Source organism: Pipistrellus kuhlii, unplaced genomic scaffold (genome assembly GCF_014108245.1).
Source record: "Pipistrellus kuhlii isolate mPipKuh1 unplaced genomic scaffold, mPipKuh1.p scaffold_m20_p_20, whole genome shotgun sequence".
In the NCBI taxonomy this organism is placed as follows: Eukaryota; Metazoa; Chordata; class Mammalia; order Chiroptera; family Vespertilionidae; genus Pipistrellus; species Pipistrellus kuhlii.
In genome coordinates this window covers 1506167-1522597 of record NW_023425516.1, presented here as the reverse complement: position 1 = coordinate 1522597, position 16431 = coordinate 1506167, and the positions used below count along the sequence as shown (strand labels likewise).

At 55.7% G+C, this 16431-nt stretch overlaps 1 protein-coding gene across 1 annotated transcript in view; it reads left to right on the top strand.

The window, feature by feature from the left end:
• The window catches only part of SRRM4 (serine/arginine repetitive matrix 4), a 115969-nt gene that overhangs the window by 75849 nt on the left and 23689 nt on the right, over positions 1–16431 (top strand). The window contains exons 2-7 of the mRNA XM_036449412.2: positions 6050–6172; positions 7891–7977; positions 9582–9653; positions 11756–11782; positions 12846–12896; positions 15760–15858. Coding sequence (XP_036305305.1) covers positions 6050–6172; positions 7891–7977; positions 9582–9653; positions 11756–11782; positions 12846–12896; positions 15760–15858 — 459 coding nt within the window. The remainder of the gene's footprint in view (positions 1–6049; positions 6173–7890; positions 7978–9581; positions 9654–11755; positions 11783–12845; positions 12897–15759; positions 15859–16431) is intronic.

Sequence of the window (16431 nt, the reverse complement as noted above, 5' to 3'; positions counted from 1 at the left end):
TGTGGATGTGAGATTCAGGCCAAACCTTGAGTTTTAGCCTCTTCTCCAAACACACGAGGCAAGTCCCTGCCTTACAGGGTAGTTATACCCCACTCATTGTTTCCCCACGTCTTCAAAGTGTTTGGCAGATTGTCCTCCTTTATCCTCAGTTGGTTCTTATGCTGGTGTACCGGTTAATAATGGTGGATTTTGTAATCAAAGAAAATATGATCATTTCAAGAGAAACATCAAAAGGGCTTTATTCAAAATAATGTTCATCACTAGCTACACATTTCCCCCATCTTTCAGGTAATTTGTGGATACCGTCCCAATAGAACTTTTCTTGTTTTGAGGCAAACCATTCAGAGGCCCAATTTTCCACTTCTTCGTACATTTTGAAGTGCTGCTCAGAAAGTGTGTGTGCCATTGATCAGAACAAGTAGTCATCTGAAGGAGCAAGGTCTGATGAATACGGCGAGTGGATTAATATTATACTTCCCAAGCAAGATCTTTTAACGTGTCTTTAACTGGTTTTGAAGTGTGTGATGGTGCGTCATCATGAAACAAAATTACTTTGCCAGGTCTTCTGGCACATTCTGGTCGTTTTGCTGTCAAAGCGTGGTTCAAATTGATTATTTGTTGTCGCTAGCAATCAGTATTAACGGTTTCTCCTGGTTTTAGAAGCTCATAATATTATACACCACACCTTCCTGATCCCACCAAATGCAGAGCATTGTCTTCTTTCTGAAGCAATTTGACATTGTAATTGATGTTGATGGTTGACCTGGTTCAACTCATGATTTTGTGCATTTAGGATTCTCAAAATAAATCCACTTTTCATCACCAGTCACAATTTGATGCAAAAAAAAAGACTTTCATGCCAATAGAAGCAACATTTTACTGATGGCTTTTTGGTTTTCCATTCATCTTTTGTTCAGTTGATGTGGCACCCATTTTCCTTCCTTTAAAATCCCATTGCTTGTAAACGATTGGAAATTGTTGGCTGAGCAACGTTTAATCTTTCTGCAAGTTGTTTTTGAGTTTGACACGCATCTTCATCCAATAATGCTTGTAATTGTTGGTCTTCAAACTTTTTCAGTTGACCTGAACGTTCTTTGTCTTTCACATCAAAATCATAATTTTCAAAGTGTTTAAACCAGAGTTCACAAGTATCTTGAGATGGAGATGTTCACCATAAGCTTCCCAAAGTATTCAGCAGCACTATCTTCAAAGTAAAGTAATGAATTATAACTTCCTGCAAATGTTTTGTTTTGTTTTTTGGCACAAAATTCGAAATTTTTTAAGTGTAAAAATATCTGTGATGTTAACACCTTCAGCAAATTTGACATAAGAAATTTTGAAGCTTGTTGTCAATACAAGAAAATAGCATACATACCAAATCGCATATGTATCAACATAATAATGTATAACTCCATCTATTGAAAAAAATCCGCATCATTAACCGGCACACCTAGTAAACGCACAGGGCAGGCTGTTCTTGCCACTTACTCTTCCGGCTCTCAGTTTTTCCATCTGTGTAGTGGGGATGACCATGCATACTCCTGGGTGTCTTTGAAAACTTCAATGAAATGATGCATAGAAAGTGCTGACCCCAGGGTCCAGCATGGAGTGACATGGAAGGAGCACTGGGCTGGGGGTCAAAAGGTCCAGCTGCTGGTCTGACATGAGTCACCCATGGAGTGGCCTTGGGCATGTCCCTTTGCCTCTTGAGGTCTCAGTTTCCCCTCCCCATGCCAGGTGGGCCAAGGCTGGGGGTCCTTCCTGCTCCCCTGCAACACGGTCCATCTCTGAGTGTTCACCCTGATTAGTGCAGGGCACGGAGACCTGCACCCAGCCCTGGGCCCAACAAGCACTTTGCTGGGAGAGAGACAGGCATCTTGGAGAGTTTTGCAGAAAGTTCAGCCCTGGCTCTTATCAGAGGCTATAAATCTGCTGGTTGTCATGACTACGGGAGAGCAGCCACTAAGCTCCAGGTCGCTGATTAGCAGGAAGGGAGCGGGAGGCCTTGTGGAATCAGCACTCAGGCCTCCCTCTCCCCCTCCCTCCATGAGGTGGAGCAGCCGCTGGCCTTTGACGCCACTGTGCCAGCCTCCCCTGAAGAGCCTGCCTTCTTTTAAGTTTTTTTTTAATGCAGCATCGAAGGGCCGTGGTAAAACGCATCCTTCTCAGCAAAGCTGGACACAGCGTTTTCTTAAAACCCTGCAAAGCCTGGCCCACGTGGCTCAGTGGTTGAGCATCGACCCACGAACCAGAAGGTCACAGTTCGATTCTGGGTCAGGGTACATACAGGCTCAATCCCCAGTGCTGGGCGTGCAGGAGGCAGCCGATCGATGACTCTGTCTCATCACTGATGTTTCTATCCCTCTTGCCCTCTTCTTTCCTCTCTCTGAAATCAACAAAAATATATAAGTATGTATATATTTTTAAAAACCTGCAAGGATGCAGATTTGGAGGCAGGGAAGGGAGATGGGCGGGGCCACGAAGGGAGGGCAATTTTAAGTTGCAGCCAGACCACCATCCCTGCCTCATCAATGCATCACTAGGAGCTCCCCATCCTGGATTCTGAACCCTGAGAAGGCAGTGATGGATGAGGCATCGTCTTCAACCTGAGCCGATGCCCCACCATCTCCCCCTGCCTGCAGATGACCCATGTCCCTGCTCTCGCCCTGTGCAAAGTCACCAGGCCCTTCTGCCAGTGCCCGGGCTACTCACCGTGCATTCATTCACCGCCCACTCCCTCATGCCAGCTCTCGAGTCTGCCTGCGACAGGGCCGCTCTGGTCTGGATTTGTGTCTTATCTTCCTATAGTGCCCCAGAGTCGGAAACGCCGTCCTCCTGTGTGTCCACCTCATGATCTGCTGGGCCATCCAGCTCATGGATCGCTTTTCTAAGAGACAGAGCAGGTGGAGCAGAGCAGGCAGGGATGGGGCCTGTTGAGCAGACTGAGGCACGGGCTAGCTTACTTCCACTAACTATAGCACACGGGGATTCGCTCAAAGTATCTCCAAAGCCCTTGCTAGCTTTTCGAAGCAAATGTTCTCTGCAGCCATGCATGAGCTCTTTAATTTATTCCTCGAACTTACGTTGCTGAGTGTTTGCTAAGCAGCAGGCTTGGGGCAGGAACACATGACCCTACTCTGAGGGAGCTCATAGTTTAGTGTGAGAGAAGACGGTGAAATGGTCCTCGCCCATGGTGAAGAGTTGCAGTGAGGGTACCAAATGGATTAGCACGTCCTGGGGAAGGGGTCAGACCGCCCGGGGTATCTACCCCCCACATCGCCATGTCCACTTCAGCGGCGGTGACTCCGTCTGGCCAGCGGCTCAGGCATTAAACCTTGGCGTCCTCCTCGACCCCTCCCTCCCTACTCTTAGTCTCTTGCACCCCAATTTAGCCAGCAGCAAAGGACGCTAGTTCTACCTTCACAATCTGACCACATCCCATCACTTCCACTGCTGCCCGCTGTGCTGAGCCTGGACTATTGCTGCAGGCTCCTCCTCGCTGTCCTTCCCTCTGTTCCATCTGTGTCTCCAGCCATTGGAGGGATCCTTCTAAAACGCAAACCAGACCGTACCCCTCTTCTGTTTAAGAGGATCCTCACGCCGATCCCGGAAGACTCAGAGTTCTCCCCAGGACCGACAGAGACTGGTATCTGATCTCCTCTCTGACCACTCCGGCCCCTGCTTGCTGGCCCTTGTGTATTCCCAGGCTCTTTGAACTTGCTGTTCCTTCTGCCGGGAGCACATGTCCTGCTTCCTGCAGAGGCCTGTGCAGAAGTCATATGTTACTGGGCAACAAATTACCCCAAATCTTTGTGGCTTAAAACAATAAACAGTGATGTCTCGGTTTCTCTGAGTCAGAAATTTGGCTGGGCAACTGGCAACCCTCCCTCCTGTGATTGTGGTCAGATGCCAACCAGGGCTGCAGTCTTACCTGAAGGCTGGACTGGGACTGGGTCCGCGTCCATGGTGGCCACTCCCGGGGCCGGGTGGTGCTGGCTGTCGGCAGGAGGCCGTGGCTCTCCTTCACCTTGGGCCTCTCCATGCGGCCAGCTTCCCTGGACGTGGTCAGTTCAAGAGTGTGGCCGAAGCTGCCTTTTTACCTAGACTTGGAAGTCACATGTTGTCCCTCCTGCTGACTTATTCTGTTTTCCATAATTTATTGTATTTATTAAAAGTGAGTCACCCGGCCCATCCCATACTCAGGGGAAGGAAATTAGGCTCCATCTTCTGGTGGCTGGAGTGCCAAAGAGTCTGTGAACACAGGGCCAAACCATCACAGCTGCAAGGTTGGTCCCTAGCCCTTCAAGTCTCCACCCCGTTCCTTCCTCAGAAAGGTCTTCCCCAGTTACTCTGCACAAAATAGCAGTCACCCCTCCCACTCCCTAGACCCATTTCTCTGATTTATTTTTCCGTAATTTATTACCACCCAATAAGCCTGATTATTACTCACTTGTGTGTTTATTGCCTGCTCCCCCACCTGGAATGTAGACTCCTTGGTCATGGGGACGTCTGTTGTGTTCACTGCAGCCCTGCACTAAGAGCTGACCTGGGCACATTGCCGACCCTTGGGGCATGGGCCTTCATACGTGCAGTCAGCCCCGGCCAGACAAGTGTTAGGGGAGGCACGCCTTGCTGGGGGCTGGGCAGAAATGGCAAACCTTGAGTTGTCTGAGAAGAGCCAGGACAGATTCCACATGGACAGACTGGCCTGGGCAAAGGCATGGAAGCGGGACCCTCAGAGGAGAGGCTGGGAGGTGCAGGGGTCACAAGCTGAGCAGGATGGAAGGAACTCAAGCAGCCGGCAGTGAGGAGGGCTGGGGAGCCCTAACCTGAATGTTCATTCCTCCGGGGCTGCAGCATCTCCCCGCTCTGCTTCTAAAGATGCACCGTAAGCAGCTGGCAGAGATGGATGCCTTTGCTGTCCTTCCTTCAATATTGACTGCGCTTGGCCTGCTCTCCTGGCAGCCCCGATGAGCAGGGGGCTTATCAGATGCATTCATCCCGAGTCGTAAAACCAATCTTGATGCACTGGCTGCAGCAGAGGGGGGCATGAGAACTGCCGACGCTGCTGATCGATGCAGGCCCTGGAGTCTGCGGGCAGGGCGGGCAGGGCAGGCACTGCTGGTGGGCGCCAGATCCACCTGTGACTCTGGATTGCTGACTCCTCCTGCTTAGGAGCCAGCAGATTTGAGTGATAGACTCTTCAAAGACTGAGTAACTAGGCAACTTCTTTTCCCTCCCCGGGACTCAGAGAAGGAGGGGGAGCTCAGGGAACTGGCTGTGTTGTTTGGAGCTCATCTTAGAGGCAGAAGAGAGAACTTCAGGCCTTCCAATGGGTGGCCTCGGACCTGCTCCGGCACCAGGTGGGAGGGTTGGTTCTCAGGGAAGGAAAGGGAAGGAAGCAGATACTTTTTAGGTCTTCCTGTTCACTTACTTTATCTTCACCACAAGTCAACAACATACGGCTGATATTACTCCCTATTTCATAACTTAGAAATCAGTCGAGGAACTAGCCACTGGTCCTACAGCCACTATATGGGGAAATTTGTATTTAAATTCAGGCATCTCTGTTCCATATGCATATAAGGCAGAGGGGAGAAATGGAATTGAAATGGCTAAGGGGAGTTGGAACTAGTGACATCATGCTTTGGCCTCAAATTGTGTCTTGAGGAAGGAAGTGAAATGCTGGTTTCCAGCCTCTCGCTGTGATTTAGTCAGGATAGGGTTTGCTGTGCTGCAGTAACAAACAACTCAGCCTCAGTGGCTTCACCTAGCCTAGGCTGATTTCTGTCATGCAAAGTCTGACGTGGTGAGGCATCTCCACTCCATCAGAGTGGCTGTGACGGAGGAACACAGTAAGACCTTACTGTGTCAAACTGGACAGGACATGGCATTCCCACCCAGAGGTTATTGGTCAAAGATAACCTCGTGGCCCCAAACTAACTGCCAGGAAAGCTGGGCTATGCTAGGGCATCTGAGAAGGTTTGACAAGCATTGCGAGTCTCTGTCACAGTCTAACATGTTTGCTTCCTAATTTCTGTGCCTGTAGGACAGAACCCCAGAACGGCCCCATGGCTCCGGGTCAGGATGGACCCTCTGGAAAGCTGAGCCAGCATCTGGCCACGGAGGCCTCGGGCACCAGCCGGGAGCGCAGTCCTGCGAGAGCACTCAGGTGAGGTGCTGCCCCCTCCTCCAGGCCAGAGAGAATGTGCAAGTCGAGGAGGCAGAAATGAGTCTGTCTCTCTGGCCACTCCTCCCCTCGGGCTTTGCAAGCTCCTCTCTCCACCCTGACATCGGGATCAGCAAGCCTCAGCTCTCCCCAGAGGCAAGGGCTTTCTGGGTGTTACCCCATCTGCGTCTAGGACAGCGGTCCCCAACCTTGCTCCCCTGGGACTCTCGGGTTCCAGAGAGAAGTGAGAGTGATTGACTGAAACAAAGATCTTTCTGTTTCGCCCCTTAAGTATCCCTCCTTAAATACTTTGGATTCTTTTTTCTCTCAAATTTCCGGCCACTGTTACGTTAGGGAGTGTTTATATGAAAACAGACGATTTAACATGTGGCTACATTATTTCATCCACTCACCCCTCATTTGGCCACTCACCCACTATTCATTAGGCTCTTCCTCTGTCGGCACTCCTTGAAGGGAAGATTTGGAAGTGGCCTACCCCAGTTACCGGCAGCCCGTCTGCTTCCGGAAATGCGTAGTGCCCTCCGAGTTTTCTCACAGGGAAGTGCATTTAAGCAGCTGAGTCGCAATCCCCTTGTTATGTAGGTTTAACCCACGGAAACTGACTCTCTTGCGAATATCCTGGCTCCAGGTCTATGATCTCTGTCCTCGCAATGCGGAGACCTTAGCGTATGTTGTAACCACTTGATCATTTTTTCCCCCCACTCACCAAAATGATCAGGTTCTCGGAGTAGAATTCAATATGGCAGCGTTTTATGCTGGTCTCGAGAGAGCTGGGTACTTTCCAAAAGCATGGCCGCAGAAACGGGACCCAGAGGGGACGGCGGGTTCTGTGGGAGAGCCCTCAGGGCAGGGGCCACGCTTCCGGCCTGCAGCGCAGGCAGTAAGAATCAGCCCCTCTCACCGCGTCGGCGAGCACCCAGGCATGGAAAACGCTCGGCGTGTATGTCATAAGAGAATAAATGGTAGCTACGTTATGGCTAATAAAGACAATAATATTCTTATTACTATGTCATTTTCCCACTGTGGTCCAACTGGCTTGGCGTGTTTCGATTTCCAAGTGGTTTTTCATCCCCAACCACCTCCTTTTGCCACGGGTTAGTATTTTAAAAATATCCCTGGAGCCTGCCCCGATTAGAATAGGCGATAGCTCGACTCCATTTAGCTGCAGCCAGAGCATTTGAATTTAATTGAATGGGAAATAATTATTCCTGAAAAGCGGAGAGTTTTGAGGTTCTGCGGGGCGATATAAGATATGTATCTCATTACATTAGGCCTCAGCAAATATACTTTCTATAATCAGCTGCCAGTTAACACAGACACCTCCTATTGCATTCCAGCAGGCACTATACCCACCAGACGGATTGGGGAGGGAAGGGGCCGGACTGCCGATTAATTATTTAAAAGGCGATTTATTTACCAAGGTGGACCATTTGCAAGTTTGATAGTAAATCAATTAAGGAGCAGTTAGCCTCTATAATTTTGTTTTAAATAGTCGGTTGGTGTTTGGGTAACGTACGGCGTCTGTGTCATTAGGTCGGCATTAACTCCTTATGTGAGGCACAGCCTCGAGGCGGTAATTAGGGGCCCACACCGGGCCTTCACCCTCCAAGGAGCTGGGTCCTTCTTCCCTGGGCAGCCACAGCCCTGAGGGGACGCGGGACCCCTGAGTCCTCTAAGGCCAGACTCTGTGCCCCCTGCAGCGCCTCCCGCGACAAAGACCGGACGCCACCGCCGTCCTCCCGGGGGAAGAAGAAGAAGAAGAAGTCCACCCGGAAGAGGAGAAGGAGGTGAGGCCCAGGGAAGGGGGCGCCTGGAAGACGGGGGGACGGGATAAAACGGGGGCCAAAGGGGCTGCAGAGCCAGTGACCCCTGGGGTTGAGTTCCTCCCTCTACCTCTCAATCAGCTGTGCAACCTTGAAGAAGTCACTTCACCTCTCTGTTTCCACTTCTATAAAATGAGGGTAATTCCCACCTCTTGGGATTTTTGTGTGAATTAGTTGGAAACCCAGATGCGGAAGGCGCTGTCAGTGTCTGACACATAATGACCAGTTAACCGAAGCATCATCGTCATGACCGTGAATATTGATTTGGGTTTTTTTGTTTTTGGGGTTTTTTAGAACTCTCTCTGTGTGGAGGGCTGGCTAAGTACTGTGTCCTCCATAACCTCATCTACCCTTAATCACAGTCTACCCAGCAAGCACACTGTCCCCATTTTAGAGATGAGAAAAGAAAGGCACCAAGAGGGGCGGCAAAACCCTCAGGGACATGGCTCCGGGCTCCTCATTGGGCTCTGCCACGCCCACCAGCAGGGTTAAAGCCCAGGATAACGGATGTTATATTGGTGCCAGCTATGGATTCTGTTGTGTCCTATGATTTTTTTTTCTATGTACAAGTTCTTTTAATTCTTCTGTATTTAAAAAGATTCCCAGACATTCTTCTAAGCTGCCGCTCATTAGACCCACAGTGGTGGGCAGAGACCTTAGAAGGGGGAGTTGAAAAACCCACCAAACCTGGGAGGCAGTATTCGAAGAAGCCTGCAGGGGGCAGCAGAGAGGAGAGTCTGAGTGACAGGTCCCAGGACACTCCTTTAGCCTCCTCCTAAGAGGGCCCAGAGGGGAATGTGGATGAGACCTGACTTCCAGATATTGTGCGGTGAGCAGAGGAACTGGGACAAATGGCTTTTGCCTCTGGATCTCAGCTCGGGGGGCACATAAGAACACTTCAGAGAAGGAAAGCACGGGCATCAGGCTCCCCTGAGTCATTCTCAACCAGCAAAGCCCACGAGGCTCGTGTGTGGGGACAGGCACTGTGACTCCGAGGACAGGACTGCCCTCCCCAGGCAGGCATGTTTGCTGGCCCTGCCAAGCGGCTTTTGTGGGGGGGTGTCTGGTTTGGTTTTGGTTTTGTCTTTTTAATTGGTGGCCAACGTTTAAAAGCCAGGATCTGTCACATGCAAAGATGTTTCCTGGTGACTTCTATGGAAAGGGGCCTTTCGGCAGCCTGGGCTGCAGCCCCACACGGACCCTCTGCTGGCTCAGAAGCCTCCTTCAGCCCGGTGCTCTCTGCTTGGCCACAGTCCCCACCACTCCCTACTGCCTGACCCCGGCTGCTGCCTCTGTTGAGTGTGAAACTCCGAACCTTTTCCAGCCTTGTGCTTTGTCAGGGGGGAATCAGAGAGAGCAGCGACCAGCCCACGGTGACCTCCTGAGTCGGTAGTAAGGTCCGGATTGGAACTCGGGTCACCTGACCCTCAGCCTGACGTTTCAAACAAATACTTCGGTGTGTGTGTCACTGAGAGAGCTGAGGCCAGCGCCGGGGCTGGAAAGGGTCTTTTTAAAATCATCCCCGGCCTTTCAGAGCCCCCCTCTGACGGGGTCTCCCTCTCCCGCAGGTCCCCGTCCTACAGCCCGTCACCTGCCAAGAAGAAGAAGAAGAAGAGTTCCAAGAAGCACAAGCGGCGCAGGTACGGCCCCCCTCCTCCCTATTCCGCCAGCAGGGGCGTCCCTCCTCCTCCCCTCCCTCCTCCCCTCCCTCCTCCACTCCCTCCTCCACCAGCAGGGGCAGCCCTCCTCCTCCCCTCCCTCCTCCCCTCCCTCCACTCCCTCCTCCACCAGCAGGGGTGGCCCTCCTCCTCCCCTCCCTCCTCCACTCCCTCCTCCACCAGCAGGGGCAGCCCTCCTCCTCCCCTCCCTCCTCCCCTCCCTCCTCCGCTCCCTCCTCCACCAGCAGGGGTGGCCCTCCTCCTCCCCTCCCTCCTCCACTCCCTCCTCCACCAGCAGGGGCGGCCCTCCCTCCCCTGCCAGCAGGGAGGTGTGGGGGTGGGGGTGGTGGTGAAGGTGGGGGCGGTGGGGGGACAGGAGGGACGGGGGGACGAGGGGGCGCGGGGAGAGTGGTGGCACCCAAGGGCATTCCTCCGGGAGCATTTCAGTTGCGTGGAGTGTTTCTCTAGGAATTGCTCTTGTTGTTTGTCTTTGTCTCTTGCACAACCTGAGACCCTGGCGCGAGCCTCTGGCCCACTAAAGCCCTCGGGCAGAGGGGACCGGGCGGTCCGGCAGGGGTGTCCCAGGACAGCCAGGCCTCCGCGAGGGTCTAGAACGGGGCGGGGAGGGGGGGGGGGGGGGGCGCAGATGGAACCCAAGCGGGACACGCGGTCCCCGCTCCCCCCGTGGGAGCCACGGCGGCCCCGCTGCTGCCTCTCCCCACCGCGGGCCCAGCCACAGGGAGCCGGACTCTCCGTCAGAATCCCCCGGGCAAGGCCTCGCGGTCGGTCCCGTGTCCCACGGCGGAATCCTGCTAACAGGCTCTGGGATTGTCCCCCTGGGGCAGATCGGGCGCATCTGAACTGGACACACGTCCCACCGGGTCCCAGTCCGCACGCAGGCGCGCACTCACAGGTGTGGGTCCCGGGCGGGCAGGAGAGTGGCCGGGGGCTCACAGAGGACCAGGCTGTCTTTATGGGCCAGGCCGGCGCGGTGTCACGGGGAGATGGGGGCACGCTGGTGCTGACCCCCAGCCTCTTCCCTCTGAGCAGCACCCGCCCGGCTGGCCCAGCTCGCCTCGCCCGCAGCGTGTCTGCGGAACGATGGCTGGCTGACTGGAGACAGGAGCTGGGAGCAGAGGATGCATTGAGATTTTCTCTCTGCGCCATTAAAAAGACTTCAAATTTTTTTAAAAAAAATTCAACTTTCTACATCTGTTATCGAATGCCTTCATGTGGCATGAATGAGGATTCTGGGCCCCCGGGAACAGAGCAGCCACCGAGGCCCAGCCCCTTCCCTCAGGTTGTTCCCGTTTAGCTGGGGAGCTGGGTAATCGTCATGGGAGCGGGTCTGGCCTTGGGACTTGGGGGGCAGCGGGGAGGCACCCTCACAGCCGGGCATCGGAACACGCTGCAAGGAGACGAGGCCGCTGGAGGGCACTCTGGGAATGAGCGGGGTGAAAGCTGTGTGACCTTGGGCAACTGAACTGACGTCTCTGTGCTACAGTGTCTTTGTAAAAACGGTTGTCAGTAGTGTCTCCCAGGGTTTGGGGGAAAGAGGCTGAGAGGGTGAGATGCTGGGCACGGGGCCTGCCCACAGTGAGTCCCACGTGTGGAACCTGGTTGTCCCATGCAGGCGACAGAGATGATGATGGTGATGCCAGTGATGCGTCCACAGATGGGGAGGGACAGATGGCAGTGAGGCTGGGGGTGGGGAGGGGGCAGAGGACTCCCTTAGTCACCCTCTCCAGACTCGCCCACCCTCCTCGCACACGGGCTCACTGACAATTTGGGGGAGGACCGAGCGCTGCTAGGTTTGACCTGGGAATTCAGAATGCAGACAGCGCCTCCGTGGGGTCCTCATAGCCTTCGGAGCCTGAGAGAGGAGGAGGCTTTGCTAGGCAGCCCGACCCCGTGTCACATAATCGCAAGCACACTGACACATGCTCCCCAGAGAAAAGCCCTCAGCCTCACCTCTCTTTATTCTCTTCCTCTCCTCTTCCTCCTCCCCCTCCCCCTTCCCCCTCCCTTTGTCTTCCTTCCTCCTTTCTCTCCTTCCTGCCCCCCTTCCCTTTCCCCTCCACCAGGTCGTTCTCCAAGAAGAGAAGGCACAGGTAAGAACCGTGTCCCCTGGCTGCTCGCTCAGCCTCTGCCTTCTGGGCTCTGTGTCCCCGTGCTCATGGGCTCAGCCTCTTCCTCTTCCTCTTCCTCTTCCTGGTCGTTTCCTCCCAAGTAGTGGCCTGGCCTGCCTCCCTGAAAGTCAGCTTTCAGTTTCCATCAGACAAGCGGGTGCCCCGTACCAGCGCCGGCAGGGCCCCTCTCTGGAGCTTCCCCCACTTGCCAGAGCCTCATCTGAGCACTGACAGGCCTGGGGTGGGGCGTGGAGAGAAACATCAGCCACCCCCCAACACCCCCTCCCCCCGAGTCATCACGGCCTGTGCGGTGTGTCCCCCGCAGACAAAGACACTGAGACTCGGGCGCCCGGACAGGCATGTCCACACACACAGTCAGGTGCAGAGCCACACAGCACGTGCGCCTCAGTAACCAGCCACATGGAGAGCGGCTGGCAGGTGCAGGGCCTCCCGTCCATTCAGGGACAAGTGGCCGTGGTCTCCAGCGTCCATTCACCAGCCCAGCCCCCCGGGCCCGGCTCACTGTCACAGCCGAGGAGGGGTGTCCGAGAGAGGGGCCACTTGCCCGATGTCGCACAGCACCTGCTGTGGGGCCGGAACTTGAACTTGGGTCTTTCAGGGGGGCCCCCGGGCGGCCATGCCCCTCCCCCCGTGTGCCCGTGGCTCCTCTGAGGCTCAGTGTCCACATCTGTAAAATGCGTCCTTATTCAGCTCACCCTCTGCCCCTAGCGTGGGAGGGTAGGTGAGATGGCTGACAGAGTGTTCAGCAGAATGTCCGCTCTGTAATAAACCCTCGGAGATGGCGGTGGTGTCATTGCTTTTATTAGCGGTCCCTACCAAAGCCCCACCCCCACCTCCCGCCTGTGTGGCGGGGTCTCTGGCCGGCCTGCTGGTGAGAGTCCGCGCCCACCGCTCGGGTCTAGGGTCTCAGAGCCGTCCCTGGCTCTCTGGTCCTGGGTGTTCTGCATTTTACCACTTAGCTCATGTTTGCCTTTGCCTGGAATTCTGCATCTTTCCGTTAACTGGCCATTCATTTCTCCTTTAGCTCTTCCAGCCCAAAAAGCAAGAGAAGGGAAGAGAAGAGGCACAAAAAACAGTGAGTAGCGACCTCTGGACGGTCCTCCCCACCTGGGGGCTGCCCAGTGGCCGGGAACAGGGAGGGGCAGGCGAGGGTGAGGCGGGAGCCGGAGGACAGAGCTGAGTGTGGACGCGCCCCGTGGGCTTGGGAGTGTGTCAGGGCACACAGGGGTCTGCAGGTGTGTGTGTGCGTGAAAGTGCAGGGTGTGCTTCCATGTGCCTGGCACACCCCGTGTGTGTGAACTGGTGCTCCTGTGCATGTACTCTGTATTTATGTGTATCCAGTGTGTGTACGTATAGCGCACACACTGTTTGTAAATGTCTATAGATTGTCCCGTCATGCAAACATTTGGGTGAGCTGTGTGTATAAATGTATGCAATGTGGGTATCTCGTATGTGTGTGCGTGTGTGTGTGTGTGTGTGCATGGTATGTATTTGTGTTCATCCTAATGCATTACATGCGTCCATGCTTCTATGAGCATGACTGTGTGCACATAGGTGCGCTGTCTGCCATTGTATGTGAATTGTGCACCCTGAGTGTGCACTGCTCATATCTGTGTGATTAGGCACTGGAGGTGGGTTGCAGGGTCTTTACCTGTGCACATGTGTGCTGTGTGTGCACATGTGTGCTGTGTGCGCACAAGGGGTAAGAGGCATGAGCACATGCATGCACATGCAGGAGGTGCACATGAGCTGGGGGCACCGAGGTATCAGTGAGCCTTTGCCCGTCTTGGGACACAGAGGGTGCATGGTTCGTAGAAATTCAAATCAGTCGCGCTTCCTGCTGAGTTCACTTCCCAGGCAAATTAAAAGCACATTTGGTGACACCCACCTCCTCTGTCCCTGCAAATGCTAGTGCGTGTGTTTTCCAATCAGCTACCATTTCACCTCCCGCCGAGAGGCCTCTAACTGAGGATCAAAGGCGGCCGGATGAAAGGAGGGCGCAGAGGGAGGGGGTTCGGCTCTGCGGCTCCCAAGGTCAGTGCAAAGGAGGGCACTCCAGCCGCCCCTGGGCACAGGAGAAAGCGCCAGAAGGAAGCAGTAGCGCTTGGAGTCAGCTCCGGGGGCTTCCTGGTCACCAGGCTGCCGAAGTCAAGAGGCAGTTACTGGTCGTGGGCACTGCATGTGCTGTCAGGCCACGTACAGACAGCGCCGTTCTCTGCGCCCTCAGCCCCAGTTGCCCACTGGGCTGCAGTGCAGACACCCAGAGCCACGGGCTGAGCCCCGTCCCTAAGGGCAGGGCGGGGTCCTCGCTGAGCCCAGGCCTGCCCGCCTCGGCAGCAAGTGGCCGCCCTCCCCGGGCCAAGAGCCGAGTGAGCCCCAGAAGTCTCCAGAGGAGGGTCACTCCTGCCAAGTCCCACCTCCGGGCTGCTTTTAAACACGTGGCCCCGGGGAGACAGCCCCTCTGTTCACATCCCTTAGTGAGGCCCGGCATCGGGCAGCCCTGCGCTGGCCCCGGGCAGAGCACAGCCAGCTTCCTGTGGCCTCGAGAAGCTCCGGTGCAGGGTGCACAGCGGCCGGGCCGGGGGCGGAAGGATCTGAGGGGCTGGGAAGGGGGCAGGGCAGTGAGGGGCTTCCTGCAGAGGGGGTGTCAGGGTTGGGGTGAGATGCAGGTTAGGCGAGTGCACAGACTTTCTGTGCCTGGTGTCCTCACCTGGGAACTGGGAATAACAGGAAAGCCTCGCTGTAGGTGCTGTGAGGAACAGCCGAGTCCATTCAGGGAATGCCTGGGACACAGCCTGGCCCGCAGTGCGTGTCAGTGTGGGCTGCTGCCCCCTTGTCGCTATCAGGAGGCCGTGGGGAACGGGACACGTGGGAGCCAGGACACAAACGTTTCCGGAGCTGCTGGAGCCGCCAGGCCGGGCGCCATCAGGCGGGGAGGCTGTGGAACTAACGGGGTGGCTCCTGGAGGCGCTGGGGTTCCCGGTCAGAGCTCAGACTGGATGCGAGGGCAGTGGCCTGGTTACCACATTGCAAGGTCCTCAGTCCTGGGCTGAGATTATCAAGCTCCTCTCCCCCCCAGTCCTCTCTGCCCCCCTGTCCTCCCCGCTCGGCCCACACCCCAGCACCCGCAGCGGCAGCGCTGTTCCCGTCCTTGTTGTCGGTGAGAAGGAGCCGGAGCCGCTGTCAGGACACCGCTGCGGGGACAGTGGTCATGGCGGCCGTGCTTCTTGTGGCCGGTGACGTGTGACTCACTCTGAAAGTGGGCTTGTGGCTCCAGGGGAAGATTCTAGACGCCATTTCCAGGGCTGAGGCCACAGAGTGGCAGCCAGAGGCCTCCCGCACTCCGCAGGAGGTGTGTTTGCCCCAGACAGTGTCCTTTTCAACAACGAGCCACCATTTACCAAGAGAATATTTTGCATTAGAAACCTGTAATTCTGTATTCGCTTGAAAAATTAAAAGTCCCAGCACCAAGCCCTTGTTGTGGGCAAAGGCTCCTCCCGTAGCGGGCCCTGGTGCCCGCCTGGCGCACGGGGCGGCTGCTGAGCCTCCGGCATTGGGGCGGGGGGGGGGGGGGGGGGGGAGCAGGAGGGACGACTCCTGTCCGGGTGCGGTGGGTGGGCAGCCTGCTCTCAGCGGGAGGCGGGTCCTCAGGCGGCTCCTCCCGAAGACCCCCTCCTGCTCACTCTGTGCAGTTCGGCTGTGAGAGGCCCCAGGTGCCCCGTGGGGAGCAAGGGTGATGGGGGAGGGGGGGGGGGGAGGCTTACCTTTGGCAGGGACATCGGCACAGGGTTAGTTACACGAGTCGAGTCTGATCAGACTGCATCCCAGTCCGATCAGATCAGTCACTCAATCTCTCTCTCCCTCCCTCTCCCCCCCCCCACCCCTCTCTCTCTCTCCCTCTCTCTCTCTCTGACTCTTTCTTTGTCCCTCACCCCAAGATCGCGAAGCCGGCCCCGAAAGTCTCACCGCCTCCGCCACCACCACCGGCCCTCGCGGTCCCAGAGCTCGGAGTCCCGGTCCTCCAGCTGCGAGAGCAGGTAGCCCCTCGCCCCAAAGGGCCTCTCCCCCGGCCGCTGCCCAGAACTCAGTTTCTGTTACATCAGCTTCGCCTCCCACTCCGCTGTCCTAGGAGAGGGGTTCTCCCCTCCCCCTTCACATCCTCTCCCTTCTCCCTCCCCCCCCCCCCCCCCCCCCCCCCCGCACTGTCATCACCACTAACCAGCACACATGCCTCCTAGGCCCCTGTGGCCGCACTGGGGTGCACAGGCTCTCCCGCTCTCAGCTGCAGGGGCCCCATTCTAGAGATGAGGAAACCGAGGTACAGAGAGGTTAGGCACTCGCTCCTCACTTAGCTGCTGAGTGACAGACGAGGATTGAATGGAACCTCTGGCTCTGGACTTTGCACTCCCGCTAAGGGTTGCTCTAAGCACAGAGATGTTAAGCAACCTCTAAAAGGTCACTCAGCACCAAGTGCCTCGTTCTGAGGCCCTTCCAAGTGGGGTTTCTCCTCCCCTGGGCCCTGCCTTGCTGACACGCTGGCTGGGCGGCCTGAGGGGAGCAGAAGGAGGGGCTTTGTGGGCGGAGGGGCCCATGATGGGAGGTGCAGCGGG